We start from the raw sequence: 18,052 nt of genomic DNA, 5'->3' as shown, positions 1-18,052 counted from the left end.
AAAGACTCTTTGTATATATATATATATATATATATATATTCCCTGGCCCTCGTCATCCTACGATGGGTCATCTCCGCCCTCTTAACCCCTCCTTAGCACCACTCTAAAAAGAGCCCTTAGCTAAGAAGTCCATGTTCTTTTTCTGTCCTCGATCCATCAGTAAATGTTGGGGTCCCTCTGAATCTGCGTTTTATCATGTCTACCTGGGTTCAGCCTCTCCTGGGTAGAAGGCCTTCTGTGCAGCAGTAAGCTTGCCTTATAGATGGAGCCTGGGTACTTGGCTTCCTTTATACAGTATAAATTGCTGTTCCTCATGTAGGTGGGCATTTTTTGTTATTATGCTGCAATACCTTTTTCGTTTTATCTGTGCAGGTGTCAGCTGTGATTTTGTTCTCCCAGTCCGGTGTTCTCCTTGTATCATGGCCGCTTCCTCGTGTTCTAGTGGCATCTGACATCACTCCCTAGTCCTGCCCCTCTGGCAGGCAGGGGAGAGGGGAATCTGTCCTCTGCTTCCTGTGTCTATGCAGGCGGGCGGAGTCAGCCAGCTGGGGTGGAATTTGTTGCCACCTAACGCTTGCCGTGTATCGGTAAGCAGGCGGGCAGGGGGAGGAGCCTGGTCAGGCCGGGAGCTTGTAAGAGGCGGTTGGTTCCCGGCAAGCGTCTGGTTGCTAGGCAATAGATAGTCCATGGTCCCATCGTGCTGCAGTAGTCAACGGGTGGCAGTTGTAACAATCGTGAGCTAAACAAGAGACACCGGCACTCCAAATTTGCAAAATATGTCTATTTATTGACGTGCATCGTGGTAAAAAACAACGAACGTTTCGGGGTCACAAAGGATCCCCTTCATCAGGTAAAACATACAGTGATCTCTCTTCCCACATCGTATCGTGGTAAAAAACAACGAACGTTTCGGGGTCACAAAGGATCCCCTTCATCAGGTAAAACATACAGTGATGTATGTTTTACCTGATGAAGGGGATCCTTTGTGACCCCGAAACGTTTGTTGTTTTTTACCACAATGCACGTCAACAAATAGACGTATTTTGCAAATTTGGAGTGCAGGTGTCTCTGCTTTAGCTCATGGTTGCTAGGCAATGACACTGGTGGCCTATTTAAAGCACCGGCCCTCCTCTTCCGGTCCCCTCTGTGTTTGACAGTACAGCTGACTTCCTTTCTGGTCGTTCTGAATACAGGTTAGTAGGCGATGATTTTGGAGAACCATACCTCTTGTCCATATGTTCCTTGTCTCCTTATGTTATTTTTTGCCCCTGGTTCTGTTGTTTTGTATAGAGTGTTTTTTTCCTGGCAGCTGGTTTGAGAAATGAGCCCACATACCAAACCACTGAAGAAATCCAAGAGGTACAGTTAAAAAAAAAAAAAAAATGGAAAAAATGTCTAGATTTCTCCAGGCAAAATGATTTTCAACATTTGCACATGTCCTTTGATCATTCAGTTCACGAATGGTGTAGCTAGGATTCGCCCACCAAGAAGTTTTTTTCCAAAGTAGGATTTGATGTTAGTATTGAAGGCCTTACTTAATCTTCCTTTCGATCCAGTACAGTCATGCACCATGTGGCACCTTACCTTAAGGACTGCATTTTGTCTTGCCCTGACTTCAGTTGGAAGGGTATCGGTGCTGCATGCTCTCAGAACAGAATTGTGTTGCGCCCAGTAAACACGTTCTTGCAGAAGGTGTTGTCAGATTTCCATTGTAACTGGGAGATCGAGTTCAGACAACACAATCTCATCGCTCCAATTCCATCTCCATGTGCACATGTCTCACCAAGAGTAGGCCAAAAGCTGCGCTCTCACTTCCCACACCACCAACACCTCTTACGTGTTTCACCGCCTGGGCTTAATCATTGAGGTGGGAGATTTGTCTTCATTTGATGCGGTGGATCTTCCAGAGGAGGAGCAGGAGTGAAAAGTTGTATCTGGTTCACAGTCTTTCAGTCTACCTGGAGAGTTTGGCTCAGTTTGGAAATTTTAAAACTGAAACGAAATCGAAATAAAAAAAATTGTCAGGCCGAAGCCGAAACCGATACCGAAAAAAAATGTATTTTAATTTTTTCAAATATTTTATTTTTGTTTATTTTTTATAAATGTTTTAATTCGATTACTGATCGCTGAGTGTTTGTACCTTGCTCTCCTCTCTGACACGCTGTCACAGGAGGCTGATGTAGGGAGCGGTGTAGGGAGGAGAGCACAGCCTCCTGGGACATCGCGGCCTGTCTCCGCCCATACACTCTGCCGGACCGTGATAGGCTTTCACACTTTCTCTCCTCCCCGCTGGGACACAGAGAAGCACCCAGCGGGGAGGAAAGAAACCTGGGATGCGCCGATGCATCGGCAGGAAAATGACACTTTCGGCATTATGCCAAAAGTGCAATTTTCGGCCGATATGTTTCGGCGCATGCCTAATATACAATATATATGTATATATATATAAAAATATTTACATATTTGAGCATGACAAGTATCCTGTATTACTCTGTTCAGTGCCACCATTGTTTTGCTTGTTCCATCAGTTTCTGCGGAAAGGGTTAACATGCTGGGTCATTCGTTCTTTACCCTATCATTTTCCACCTTCAGCAAAAGGTAGTTCTTCCTGCCATTGCTTCATTTGCAAGGGAACTGCAGTTATTGCCTAAGTTTGTTCTACAGTGACTCAGTCACCTCTGCCCATTATATACCTGTCCTGGTGTCAGCAGCTGGTTTATGAGTACCCAATGTTTCTTCTTTGTGTGTTTATATAAGTCTCCTCCGTTGCAGCTAAATATGTAGGATATCAAATGGAAAGGTAGTGGTTCTGTTAGCATCTCCAGCTCTTGATCCACTAGCAGCTCTGGGGCCGCTTGTAGTGCCCCTCCTCAGGGACCTGAAACCAATAGCCTTGATCACTGTCCCCTGCTTGAATCCACTCTATATTTAGAGTCTCTCTTAGCCTCTTCAGGTCTGGCCTCTTCCTCTGCCTTATCTAGGGAGGTGTTTTCTACATCTATGCTTCATTTTTTGAACAAAATCACTTCCATGATATCTGACTCAGTATGCAGGGGCAATAAGCCTACCTCTACGCCTACCCTTCCTGAGCCTTTACTGGACATTTCTGCAGCTGTGGCTGCCTCTGAGCCTTCTGCTGTGAATGGGCTGTTGGATAAAGAGTCTCAAAAATATGTGTTGAATGAGTTTGTACTTGAGGAGCATCAGCCTGCTAATATAGCTCCCAAACTTAAAAATACCATGTTGAATCTTATTGACTTTTGATTGTAGATGGAACAAGCAATATGTCCAAGGAAACAAACTATCCTTACTAAGCATTCATTTATTAAGTACTTAGAGCTTAGGCTTGCTGCATTACACTATTGTGTTGACAGGTTAGTGGATATCATCTATGTCACTCCCTGTAAGTTTTCTGTCTGTTAATATGTGAAGAATACTTTGGCTAAAATGTTGGTCTTATGAATAACAATGCAAAACATTCTTACTGCATATGCCTTTTGATGAAGAATGTCTCAATGGTGCTTCTTAGGACAACTTTATTAAAGATGTAATTGGCAGTGTAAAAAAAACCTTTTATTTCAACAAAAGAAGCCTAGGGCTTCTTATGGTTCCTGTAATACGGAACCAGCTTATTGTTCTACCATTTCTAGGTGACTCGGACAGATCATCATTCTGTCCTATAACTTTAAAGACAAAGTACCACGTTTTACTGTCAAGGTGCACTATACTAGGTTTGTAAGTGCTTCTTGGGCTTTTCAGCAGCAGCCATATGTTTGTTAGATTTGCAAGGCTGCCACCTGGTCTTCTGCTCATACATTTTGTAAGTTTAACCAGGTGGATGTTCAGGCCTCAGTTGATGCATGTTTTTGACATACGGGCATCCTTCAAGCAGGCTGTTCCCAGGTTTCACAATGTTGTTATGTGGGCGTGTTAGTGTTTTACTGTTGTTGCCCCCCTCAGTTGGATTGCTTTTTGACTTTCCAGTTGTCTCTGAATTACTTCTGATCCCTCAATGAATGAGAGAAAAAACATGTTTTTTATGTACTCACTGTAAAAAACATTTCTTGGAGTTTATTAAGGGACACAGAGGGCACAGGTTCCACCCCTTTGTGTTTGAGATCTACTCCTAATATTTCTTTCTACAAAACTTAATCATGGTGGGAGTGGAAGGGTTTTACCTGAGTGCCTAATAGCTTTTTTTGCCAGTATCTAATTCCTTGTGTAGATGACAGTATAACCCAGTTGTCTCACTCACCACTCCAATTCCACCTGACTGCACATCAATATAGACATCGGGTACAAGCTGCAGTGGGCTCCCACTTGTCAAACAATATCTCTCCAATCAGCCGCACAAAACCGAGGTCCATAAAAATCTAGCATTATTGTTGTGAATTCCATGTAAAGTTTAAAATATGTTTCACCATCTTGGCTTAATCATAGAGGTGACATGACTCTATGAATAAAGCCCAAACAGTGAGACGCATGAAAGGCGTTGGAGTGGTAGAGATACTATGGTGGTGTATACCTTGTATTTGGAACTTTACATGGAATTTACAACAATTACGTTGGATCATTATGGACCTTGGTTATCGTGTGACTGATTGGAGAGATACCAGTTGTTTCTAAATTACTTTTGACCCTGTGTCTCTTAATGAGCTTCAAAGTACGGTAAGTACAAAAATCCTTTTTTTTTTCACTGGTCAAACTTTACAGCTAACTTTAAAATAAATAAATAAGTATTTTCTGATGTAATATGTCAAACAGTTTTCTTTTTTATCTGCGTATTACTAAAACAGTTTTGCATGTACTGTGTGCTATGCAATGAATATCACATCTATAAATATTAAACAGCAGCATCATGCAAAAATACTTTTGGATGCCAAACTATCCCACTTCGACATATTTGAATGTAATCTCTGTTGCAGGTTACTTAGTTATAGGAAATCACTCAAGTAAGTTGACCAAAGTTGTTTTTTTTCCCCTTCTATTCTAAGCCTGTGGATTTAATAGTGTGATGAGTGTTAATGTATGGTGCCTTTTCATGCATATACAAGGACAACCTGCGTATAAATCATAAAAGCATGACTAATTGCATGGTAACTGGAGAAATGCTTTGTCTCTCTCTAGGGTGAAACTTGCATGTGTGTGTTTTAGCTTGAGAAGTCATTCTGAGATATTTACACAGGCTGAAAACTCATGTTATTATGAGAATTAGACAGACGTTGAACTTGTAAGCTCCGGTCTGTATAGCAAAGATGCACGTAAAATAGTGTTACACGTTATCACGAAACCAAATATACGATTATTCCGGGCTTGGTGTTATTGTGAGGCCAGTACAGGGTGTAATTTAATCTTGTCCTTTCTGCCTAGGCCTGTGAGTAAGAAAGCGTTCCTGCAGCATGTTGAGGAGCTATGCGCCAATAACAACGTAAAGTTTCAAGAAGAATTTTCGGTATGTTCCTAACAGTTGTCGCAACATCGCAAGGCCTCCAGTCATTTTCATGTGTCACATTTCATGTCCATTTTAAGAATTTGAGACCAGGAAAAACTGTGGCCTTGATAATCAATACCCAATTACCAGACTGATTGTTTAGAGGGTAATTTTACACTGATTTGGGTTTTACAAGATACATTGTACCAAAGAATAAATTACTTGGACAGGGCTAAAATTATCTTGGCTTATGTGATAGCTGGGTTTTATGTTTTAATAAAACACAGTGAGGGGGATTTATCAAAACAGGAGCAGACAAAATCTGGAGCAGCTGTGCATGGCAACCAATCATCTTCTATTTTTCATTTTCAAATCTTAACTGAACAAACTGAAGAGAGAAGATTTCTGCTCCAGTTTTGATAAATTCCTGCCAGTGTTTTTTTTTACTTTCTTCCTTCTACTCTCTCTTTGTATTTTGTATTATATGAGCAAGTGAATGTTGTCATTTTCATTCCATCCTGGGCACATGAGTGTGATAGGCAAAGGGAAAGGAAATTTCCTTTTTTTCCTTTTCCATTTTCCTTTTTTTTTTTTTTTTTATAAAAAAAAACAACAATTAAAACATTTTATAAAAATTGTGAAGAAAATACTGATAAAAATATTCATGACTAGTCGGACAACTTCTTTCCCTGATTTTTTACAGCGGAGATGTCAGGTCATTGGGGTTGATTTACTAAAGAAATACAGACTGTTTACTTTGAAGAGTGAATTTTTAAAGTCAAACTGTTTCATATAAATATAAAATATTATTTAGAAGCACCAGAGGCAGATCTCTGTTTCATCAGCTTCTTTAGGGGTCCTAAGGTGACATTAGGGGTCTTGGGGACCCATGATCTCTCCATAAAAAGGACCTGTCATTGTATATTGGCTATCACATATGGGGTTATTTATCCCCCTATGTGATATCAATCAAGTTAAGTGTAAAAAAAAAAAGTTAAAAAAAGTCTTGGGAGGCATGTATCAATGTCAAAATAATAAGAAAAAGCAACCACACTGGCAACACGATTACTATGTGCCCACCCTTTTATAGAAAGGGGGCTGGGTTATCCATTCCTTCAATTTTTTTGCACTTGTGACTGAATTGACTAGACGCAAAGGCTATGCACTGCATTATAGGTTGTTCCTTAATTCTGGTGGCAAGCCTGCAATGAGTTTACAATTTGTAAACTTTGCAAACCCATGCTAGCAGCAAACCCCGAATCCCATAACTATGCAGGTCTAATGATGTGTGGATCATTATTTTGCCATAATCAAGACTATTCACTTTAAAAGTTAGTTTACTTTTTTTCTATTTCCCTTGTTGTTTACATGCTGTCTTAATGAATAAAATCAATAATTAGTTTAAAAACCATTAGTTATTAGCAAAAATAATATACAATATATGAGGAGAAATGTATTTAAAAAGTTTTAAAATTAATTTAAAATGTAATTTTAGGTGGTATATTTGCATTTCCACCTATTCAAGTTCATAGTTTGCATTAAGGATGTTCAGATACCAGTGCCGATACTTGACATTTTCATGAGAACTACCAGGGTTGCAGCGGTTGCAGCTGGGACCTGGCTCTGGCGCTCCACCACTGTCCTCAAATCATTAGTCTGTATTGTTCTAAAAAAAACTGTCACATGACAATAAAGAAAAATGTATCAGTAATTGTATCTGTGAGTGCTTGGACAAGTATCAGTACTTGTGCTTGAAAAAAATGGTATCAGTGCATCCAGGAGAGTAACTGTAGCTAATGAGCCCCACAGCAACATTTTTATGGGGCCCATTGGTGACCTGTACAACTGATGTCAGCTCTTCTTGATTGAAATTGTAACATGGAGTACAGGGACAGTGAGAACAGCAACTTCAGCAATCCTTAATGGGGCCCCCTTCCATTCCCAGGCCCCATAGCAGCTGCATGGGCTGCTATGGCTATTGTTACGTCTCTGGGTGCATCCCTAATATATATTTATTTAAAAAAATCATACATTAAAACAGGGATGTACAAGTTCCAAGAGCTCCGTATGCTCCTTAAAAATGACAGCTACCTCCTAACTTTTACATTTTCCTCTAGTCTAGTCTTGGAGCTGGAAAAGTATCTGTACATGTACTTGTATTTGTACCGAGTACAGTACTTGGTATCTGAACATCCCTAGTTTGCAGGCATGCTAATTCCTACAAATAACATTATTGAGTTTATTACTAATTTTGTAGTCAATCATGGGTCAATACTGAGCGTAAACATTCTGGAGGTAGCAAGCTACCACTTAAAACTTCAGATTGTTCCCCCCATGATGAAGGTTTTTGGCTTTCTAACATGTGTATTTCCTTTTTTACAGGAACTTCCTAAATTTCTTGAAGATCTTGCAATCTCTGATGCTGATCTCCCTTGGAACAGGTCAAAGAATCGCTTTACAAACATAAAACCATGTATGTTACTAATATATTACACTTGCAGAGCATTTCATGACAGACATCCACTGATCAGTATTTAGGAAAGTTGTCAACAGTCATTTGATGAAAAAATGCTTGAAGCCCAACTAAAAGTATATTTCCACTTTTGCAGTTACATTTTAGAAATCCCCTCTACTGTATATGTTTTAGTATGTTCCTATACACACAGCATACTGAATAGCATATCTTTTAGATGTTTTGTTTCAGCAGGCAAAATGGCTGCTACCAGGTTTTTCCTAGTACCTTCACAGTCATCAGTCCTCATTGAAAGACTTAGGACTGAAATTTGAGGGTTTTGTTTCTCTCATTAATGTAATTAACATATGAATGCAGATGCCAGGGCTGTAATCCTTTAGCCCCCTCACTCCTCATAACGCCTCCTAACATAACAAAAGAAAGGTAAGCAAGAAGAAATTGTACCCCCAATTCTAAACGGCATAATCGGAATTCCTGCGACAGGAACTTTTTAAATGCCGCCTCTATCACTTGATCATTAACTTGAACAGGTGAACGCCGCTGCTTCTAAACTGCACTTTTGGTATTCTTGCCACAGAAATTCATAGGTTCCTGCCACAGGAATCCCAAAATGCACATTCACACATAGTGTGAATGAACCCTTAAGAAGACCCTAAAATCCCTAACCCAATTAAAAGCAATATAAGCTTCAGGAAGGTTTTTCTTTAGCTTATGCTATGTAAACAAATACAAAATGAATTTTGGCTGTGAAAGTTGAAACACAGTTTAAAACAGAACTTGCTATAATGGCCCCCCCCCCCCCAATATTTTATTTTTGATAAACTGGAAAAAAGTTTAGGGCCTCTGTCAGGTTTTTGTTGCTGTCTGTATCACTATTGGGATATCTCTCCTCTCTTCCTGTCTGTAATCTCCCCAGGAGTTATGCAGAAAAAACCCCCCACACTTCTTTAGTAAGATACACTATATTGCCAAAAGTATTGGGACACCTGCCTTTACATGTACATGAACTTTAATGGCATCCCAGTCTTAGTGCATAGGGTTCAATATTGAGTTGGCCCACCCTTTTCATCTATAACAGCTTCAACTCTTCTGGGAAGGGACGTCCACAAGGTTTAGGAGTGTGTCTATGGGAATGTTTGACCATTCTTCCAGAAGCGCATTTGTGAGGTCAGGTACTGATATTGGATGACAAGGCCTGGCTCTCAGCCTCCACTCTAATTCATGCCAAAGGTGTTCTATCGGGTTCAGGTCACGACTCTGTGCAGGCCAGTCAAGTTCCTCCACCCCAAACTCGCTCATCCATGTCTTTATGGGCCTTGATTTGTGCACTGGTGTGCAGTCATGTTGGAACAGGAAGTGGCCATCCCCAAACTGTTCCCACAAAGTTGGGAGCATGAAATTGTCCAGAATGAAACCCATTCCATGAAGCTCTCTACACACTGTTGTTGTGCCAATCTGAAAGCCATGCAAAGTTTGGAGGTCTGTAGCTATTGGCTCTGCAGACAGTTGGCGACTTCTGCGCATTGTACGCTTCAGCATGCGCTGACCCCGCTGTATCATTTTACGTGGTCTACCACTTCATGGCTGAGTTGCTGTTGTTCCCAGTTGCTTCCACTTTGTTATAATACTGCTAACAGTTGAGTGTGGGATATTTAGTAGCAAGGAAATTTCACGGTTAGACATATTGCACAGGTGGCAACCTATCACGCTACCATGCTGTGTCAAAGGGACAGGAAGGGAAGGAAAAATATGCCCAATTGGGTCACTGACAGAGATAAGACTTTAAGCATGTGTTACCTGAAGTGAAAACCTGCATATCAAAACAATCAGTAGATTTGGGTATAGGCAGCTAAAGTTATACAGGTGAAACTCGAATAATTAGAATATCGTGCAAAAGTAATTGCAGTAATTGCTGCAAAAGGGGCCCAAACCAAGTACTGAGTACATATGCATGCTTGTACTTTTCAGAGGTCCGATATTGTTCTATGTACAATCCTTGTTTTATTGATTGCATGTAATAATCTACTTTTTTGAGGTTGTGGATTTGGGGTTCTTGGGGTTTTCATGAGCTGTAAGCCATAATCATCACAATTATGACAAATCACGGCTTGAATTATCTTGCTTTGCATGTAATGAGTCTATCTCATATATTAGTTTCACCTTTTAAGTTGCATTAGTGAAATAAATGAACTTTGCACGATATTCTAATTATTCGAGTTTCACCTGTATGTAATTATTTACTTTTACAGAAAAATCTGGTATTTATATGGTGGAAACAATGTATACAGCTCTTTACATAGTTGCATCACATCAGTCACTGCCCTTAAGGAGCTTACAATCGAAGATTCCTAGCTCACATATGAGGGCCAATTTACCTTCCAGCATGTCTTTGGAGTGTGGGAAGAAACTAGAGTACCTGGAAGAAACCCACACAAGCACAGGGAGAATATGCAAACTCCTTGCAGATTGTGTCCTGACCAGGATCAGAACTGGGGACCCTTAGTGCTGCTAGGCAAAAGTGCTAACCACTATGCCACTGTGCCACCCACATCCCTATCCCTTCAGCCTTCAAAGCTCAAATATTACAAGGTGCTGCCAATATCTCTGAGCCTACAGATTGTTTTTGACACGCAGTTTTCACTGAGAGTAATCACTGCTGATACATTTTCTCATCATATGACCACTTTTAATTGCCAACATTTGTTACAAATTTACTTTAAAATCATTCTGATGAACAGCACCGAATACTGTGCAGGTGATTTCCAAATACTCTTAGGAGCCATTACCAATGCTAAATGTGGAGAACAACTGCATAAAGACCATCATTCAATCACCATAATTTGAAGGACATTGATTTGATTGATTGAAAATGATCTATCTTGAAAGTCTCCTGCAAAGTTAGAAATATATATTAAATTCCATCTCAAGACAAACCAAAAAACTACCCTTGCAATGGTTACCTGCTTGTTTATGCCTAGGAGATCCATGTAAAGTTCCTTTATTTACCTGATCCCCACTACTCAGGAGGACAGCGATCACCTCTGTCCCCTATGCTCTGGTTGGTGGAATCTCCCTCGGCATCTTCACATCTAATGCTGGTCTATGGTCAGTAGTAATGCGGACCTACGACTGCCGGACCAGGGTACAAGACTGTAGCGCCAGCATTGGAGTCTGTGAAAGTGGAAATTAGGTAAGTAAACTGCTTTACTCCTGTCCCCTAAGCATAAAAAAGCAGTTAACCCTTGCAGTGTGGGGGTAGTTTATTTTTTTGCTCAGAGGTAGGCTCTAAAACATGCAGTGGGATATATCCATGTCAGTGTCACTTATGGGAGTTTTACCATAGTGTGCTCTGCTTTTATGCAAACTTTTTTTTAACTGAATTTTACTATACATGACCTTTACAGCAAGTGGGGGCAATATATCAGTATAGCTTCATAAGTATTTCTCCCTAGCAAGGTTGCAAAGGCATAACTGCACAAGTTGCTGAAATCCACCACCAGAAAGTATTATTTGAGTTCAGGTGGAAATCTCATTTAGGTAATGCAGATGGTATTGACGCAATCCCTACACACCCTGACACTCTCATTTTAGATCTATTTTCTTGCCTTCTTTTTCTCTTTATTTTTTAAGCAAGACTCTGTGATAATGCAACAGGGGAATACTCGTGTGCACACATACAGTTTGGAACAGATCTACTGTTATAAGCTTGTTTCATTTAATGCTGAACATTCAGACGTTTCTTCCCCTCTCTATACTGTGCTGTCAGCAGCCTTCAAGGTTATACTTTAGACATGGGATGATTAACCTCTTGGTCATGACCCACAAAAGTTCCAGTGCCATGCATAACAGATGTTTTATCATTGTTACGTTTTTTTGCAGAGAGCACCATGTTTAGCCTAGTGGGCAAACATAAATGTTTTCAGATAGGAAAACACAAAAAAACCAAGATCTAACTTGTTTTTATCTTGTTCTCAAACTGTGTTGAGCTCTATAATCTGTAATAATGTCGCTTTCATTAAGAGATTATAATTTCTCTTCAAGAACAACTGTGTAAATGATGGTTTAGGGTTTTAAGGATGCAAGGTTTATTTTATTGATTAACTTTTATTATTTGGTTGAACTTGAAGGACTTTTGTCTTTTTTTCAACATTTGTCTTTCATACAAGTCTTGGTATCTACATGAAAGGAGCAAGTGCCTATATACATTTCATAAACACAATAGGGTCCATAATGTCAGAAACTTGCCCAATGTGATAGCACGATAATTTTAACAATTTCTGTTTTCCTAGCATGCACTACAGACTTCTAAATGGCTGTGATTGATAGATTATCATAGATAATTGGGGCAGGACAATTTGTTATTAAGCTATGCTTGCCTCTATCCCCTGGTGTAAAGATCCAGTGCAAAGTTCCTTTGCTACTGTTCCCTCCTCCCAAAGAAATTAGTGGTTTCCGATAGCCAGCAGAATGATCTGCAGTGAGCAAATTAAATTGCTTGGGTCACTTCAAGACGTCTGATCTTCATAGTAGGGAAGAAAGTTAAAACATCACATACAAGTTGCTGTTTTTTGCCACCAAATAGTAAATTGTTAATTTTTGGTGGCGATACAATTTAAGTAGTGCACACCACACTGACACAGTGGAGAAGGGTTGGTTTTACTGTTGGCATACTGATAACGCCTAAAGCCCAGCCAATTTTAAAAAAAAATCAAAGTGAAGGCACCAAATGCGGAAATGTTTGTCCATACAAAATCAATCAAGAGAACGTTACCTCTAGTATATATCTCTGGCTGCTCTGCCACCAGCTCTGCCATGGAGTATAGATCCACACAATGTTTTTCTACAAAGAAAATGTAATAGACAGTCTGCCAATCACTATGTGATGCTCTAGAGAATTCCTCCTCCATTAACATGACAATCTGTTACAGAGTGGTGAAAGGGAATGTGTACAGGGAATGTGTTAAAATCTGTACTGAAAGAAATATGTAGGCTTTCATTGCTGAACTCTTTATGATAATGCTGGTTGTCATGATGATCCAGAGGCTTCAATACTTTGTTAGACTCTGACTCAAAACAGGAATGCTGATTAGGAGTTTTGAGTTCATGAAGAGCATGCATATTCTAGGTCAGTATTGAAACCAGGCAACTATCATTTTGCATAAGATCAGAAATGGTAACCCTTAGATTTCTCTCACTCAAGGTTTTCTGTATTTTCTTCTTGTTTTTTTTGTGTGTATTTTAACTTCTGCATTCCAAATTCAGTAAATGCATATCTCCCAAAGATGAGAAAGAGGGACATTTTTTCAGCACAAAATATGTCAGGAAAAGTTACACCCATCGTGAAGAATTGATATGCAAAAAATGATGGGCTAAACCTACAAGTGCTTTTTTTTACCACTTTTCCTTTGTATGAGTTTTTCAAAATGCAATAATTTAGAGGATAGATGAAAGGTTTAGTGCAGTAAAACACTTTTGGAAATTAAATATTTTTTAACATCCAAAGTGGGACAAATGGGAAGAAAAAAGAGGCAGAGGGATTTTTTTTCAAAAAGAGGGACAATCCCTCCAAATGAGGGACAGTTGGGCGATATGAGTAACAGTAAAAAAATACTTAGTTTTTTTTTTTTCTAGTACAAGTTATACTTTTGCTCTTACAACTGCTGTGTGATCTTGAAATGACCCTTGTAATGTTTCAAGGCAGAGTGTCTGAGTAATTCTGCACCCAGGCTTTTATATGCAGGTGCAAGAAATTGTAGACTTAATAGTGTCTTAGCTTTGTAATGTGACCCAAGAAACCAACCTCTTTAACATTCTTTTCTTGACAGCCGTCCCAAGTCCCTTCTGTCCCCCCAGTGCAGGAGAGGGTGAAAAGTGTTAAACTTGCATGTCCTAAGCTCATTTACTTAGGGATGAGGCAAGATAAAATTAGAAGTTGATGATAATATGATTCTATTGAGCTGTTTGCACTTTCATTGTGCTTTCCTATTATTTATCGTATGTCTTGGATCTTTAAATGATCTCTATACCTACCCCCATAAAACAAAATGTACAATATTTACATTATGTAGATAAGCAGCTAATAACATTTACAAGTATGTTAAAGTGGAATTCGTTTATGTTTTGAATAGTTGCTAGAGGTTAAAATCTCAGGTTTTATTATTATTATACATGATATATATAGCGCCAAAAAATTGTGCAGTGCTTTACAATATAAGGAATACATTACATTTACAATACAAATTAAGACAAGTGGGTAAGGAGGGTCATGCCCCTGAGAGCTTACAATCTAAAAGTGAGGGGGCAAGTGATCCAAAAGGTGGCAGCTGCGTGGGGATGCATTGTTTGAGGAAGTGATACTTCAGTGGTTGGGTTGAGGTGGGATAGGCTTCCATGAAGAGATAAGGCTTTAGGAATCGCCTAAAGGCAGACAGAGTAAGAGATTGCCAGATAGGTTGTGGTAGGGAGTTCCACGGGATGGGAGAGACTCTAGAGAAGTCCTGAAGATGAGAGAGGGAGGAATTAATGAGGGAGCTAGGGAGCAGGAGGTCTTCAGAGGAGCAGGGCGGATGGTTAGGGTGATACTTTGAGACAAGCTTGGAGATATAGCAGGGGCAGAGTTGTGGATGGCTTTGTAGGTGGTTTGATTTTTATACTTTTATTTATTGCTTCTCTGTCCACACTAGGGAGATTTCCCCTTACTTTCTTATAAGGTCACTGGAACAAGAGCAAGTGTTAAAATCTTTCCAGTGGGAAGACAGATTCTAATAAAAACAAAACAGAAGTTCTAACCCTTTCCCATTCTACCTTTTGGCTGGATTTCCAATTTAACCTCTTTTCACTGGCTCCTGCTGTTTCTTTAAGTGGTTTAGAATGACAAGGTTTTTCGATTATGGGATCACTGTGATTGGTTATAACAGTGGTCACACTGCCACCAGCACCTGATCACTAATAGTTACTAGGAGCCGGTGTCAACTTAGCCACTATGCTGGGACTGTGCTAGTGAGCGTGCTCTCGGCACAAAACAGTGGACCTGCTGACACATATATATATGTACAGCCAGCATTAAGGTGTGTGCTGGCTCCAAGGTTTAAAAGTGAACATGTGCTTTGTTCATGCAGGACATTGAAACAGGTTCACTTTAATGTTGCCTTACTCATCAGCACCTTACTTTTTCTTTCCTGCTTCTCTATTCTGCAAACAGGAGGAGTAAAGGAACCCCTGTGTAAATACTGAGTAACTCTAATAGTTTATACATGGCTGAAACATGACCCCTTGCCCCATGTGGCAGGGTTGTGCCATTTACCCAGCAACAGTGCTGTCACACGAGAGGAAGGGGAGGGAGTCACATGCTCCTTTATACCTGCTGCTTAGAGGGTGGCATGGGAGCAAAGGAAAGATGGGAATGTGCTGCCTGGGAGGGGAACACTAAAGCAAACCAATTGCACTGATAAAGCACAGGTTTGCCTTAAAGCAGACCATACAGTAGAAAAATCTGATTGCACTCTCTTTTCTAGATCTACCATCAACTATGTAGTGCAAACCTGGGCTTTACCAATGCAATTGGTTTGCTTTAGTGTTCCCCTCCCAGGCAGCACATTCTCATCGTTCCTATGCAGTGCATGGGCATGCCTGATTTGATACAAATTGATTAGGTTGTTTAGGTCTTTCTTCATATTACATAGCATTGGTAGTTCTAAAGAAGATTGTCAAGAAATTGTACAATCTGATTGTATAGTGTATGTCCAGCTTAAAGTGTCCATACCTGCACTAAAAGCAAGATATGAAGTCGTTTATGTAACTTTACAGCGCTACCTATAATTCTTTGTAAACTACCATGTTAGCCAAAATAATTGGTAAACAAGCAGACATTTTCCTCAGTGAAATTACTGGATAGGATGCTATATGTCATCATACTTTGCCATTTTGGTTTGAAATACCATCTGTTGTGTTAATATTCTTATCTATCAAAGCATTTTGAATCCTACCTTACATAAACCACTGTATGAAATGTGGGGAGTATATTTTATGTTTCACCCCATAGTAATTGTAAACACATCAGTAACTTTCCATAGGACAAAGCTACCCAGGAGTGTGTACATTTACTATATGCCCCCCGTGATTCATAGGGTCTTATGTATTAAAGTACTTATTATTGTTACTAATAGCAACTAATAGTGTTTCCCTGGAAATCTTTAATGCTGCAATAGATGCTATATGTAGTAAGAGTAGTCCTTCCTTTAGACACTTTAACCACGTCCGGGCCGGCCGTAGTAAAAAAACGGCCGGTGATGTGTCGAAAGTGCGAACTTATTGAGTTTCGCTGATCCCGGGCTCTGCTGTGCCCGGTGCGAGCCCGGGATCAGCAGGCCGCCTGTGTCACGGGATCAGAGGGAGCTCGGTACATGAGCTCCCTCCGGTCCCCTCTCCTCTGCAAGAATGCGGAAGTGTTGTATAATACATCACTTCCGCATTCTTGTGTCACTCTCCAGCTTCAGAAGCTGCAAAGAAGCTGATTGAGCAGATCTGCAGATTTTCTGCAGGCAGCCTGTAGTGAGTGGATCCTGCTGGGTCCCTCCCACAGCTCTGCTCTTTGCACAGACTATGTACAGTGCAGTGATAATGTCACTTGTACTTTTGTCAAGGCAATATCCAAATTATCATTGGCATGTATTGCACACAGTGAATTTATACATTTTGTGGCTATTGAGGAATATATTTCAATTTAAGTGTTCAATTGTGTATAGCTAAAACGTTGTTTTTAGTTTGAATGGAGTGTGAAAAAGTTAAAATCTCTGCCAGGCTTTTTTTGTGAATGTGTGTGCCTTTGGGGAAATTCCCCTTCACTTCCTGTACCAAAGATGCATCAGGAAGTTAGAGAAGTGAGGAGAATTCCCCTCTTAGGTGTAAAGATTTTCATTTTACCTATTGTTATAGAGTCAAGGCTAAAATGTTGGATTTCCTCATTTTCTTTTCTGGTGATAGAAGGGTTATTCTCCCAAACGGGGCAAAGACAGTAACAAAAACTTGATAGAGTGTCTAACCATTCCCCACTCTATCCAAAACTTTAAAGTATATCTTAAACCAAAATATTTTTTTTTTTTAGTTTTGGACATGATGAGGGGTTAGAACCTATCAGGTTTTACTGCTGTCTGTGTCCCTGTTATGGATACTCACCCTCTGTATTAGTCCTAGAGAATGGAATTAGGGGAAAATCCAACATTTTAGGTTGTCACCAGAAAAGGAATAGAGGGGACATCTACTACCAACACTTGTTCCATTGACAGCTGTCTAGGAGGGTATTTTCCTCACTTTGGCAAGATTTCCTTTTGTTTCCTGTTTTGTCTACAGGGCAGGAAGGGAAATAAAATCCCCCCAATGAGACACAGATGCAAAAATTAAAGCTAATGGGGATTTTAACCATTCTCTATCAAAAACAGTTATGGCTTTAAATATAGTTTAACTGCCATATAATGCTTATCTGTGCAATTTTTAAGAAATAAAAGAGAATAAGAACACTGATAACAAAAGAAACAAATGATAAACCTTTGACCATACAATGACTTTATAGTGTATGACCAATGCTGCATGCTATATCTCTAACTGTAAACTATATATTATTATTTCTTATACTTTATGGGGTCTATTCACAAAGCTGCCGAGGGCAGCCGAGTGAATGACCGATCAGAAGTGAAGTGAGCCGAACACCGTTCGGCTATTCACTTCAGGCTGGTACGGCTGATTTCAGCCGTATATCGGCTGAAATCAGCCGTAAATCGGCTTGCTTCGTGTGGCTTCGGATCAGCCGAACATGCTCAGCATGTTCGGCTGATCCGAAGTGCAGAAGGAGTTCGACTCAGCCGATCCAACATCTGGATCGGCTGAGCCGAACCTCCGGCAGGCTTCACACTGCTGTTCGGGCTATTCTGAAAGATCCCGAACAGCAGTGAGCGAATAGCCGATCGGCATTTAGCTCGGCTGTTCTGCTCGGTCCCTCAGAGGCACTGAGCAGAACAGAAAAAGAGTGAAAAAAGTAGAAAAAAGTAAATAGAAAACGATTGTGCAGAGCTAGCAGTGACAGCTAGCTCCGCCCAATAGTTTCCTATTGTCCGGCGGCTCTGCTGCTGTAAAAAAAAAAAAAATTTAAAAAT

The 18,052-nt window shown here is 40.1% G+C and overlaps 1 protein-coding gene across 3 annotated transcripts in view; it reads left to right on the top strand.

The window, feature by feature from the left end:
* The window catches only part of PTPRQ (protein tyrosine phosphatase, receptor type Q), a 198,853-nt gene that overhangs the window by 169,990 nt on the left and 10,811 nt on the right, over positions 1-18,052 (top strand). For all 3 annotated transcript variants that reach the window (XM_018552932.1, XM_018552933.1, XM_018552931.1), the window contains 2 exons: positions 5,371-5,452; positions 7,814-7,904. In XM_018552932.1, coding sequence (XP_018408434.1) covers positions 5,371-5,452; positions 7,814-7,904 — 173 coding nt within the window. The remainder of the gene's footprint in view (positions 1-5,370; positions 5,453-7,813; positions 7,905-18,052) is intronic.

The sequence above is a fragment of the Nanorana parkeri genome, unplaced genomic scaffold (genome assembly GCF_000935625.1).
Source record: "Nanorana parkeri isolate BGI_ZX_2015 unplaced genomic scaffold, ASM93562v1 scaffold101, whole genome shotgun sequence".
Taxonomy (NCBI): Eukaryota; Metazoa; Chordata; class Amphibia; order Anura; family Dicroglossidae; genus Nanorana; species Nanorana parkeri.
The sequence above is the reverse complement of the archived record's forward strand: the minus strand, read 5'-3'. Positions and strand labels throughout refer to the sequence as shown.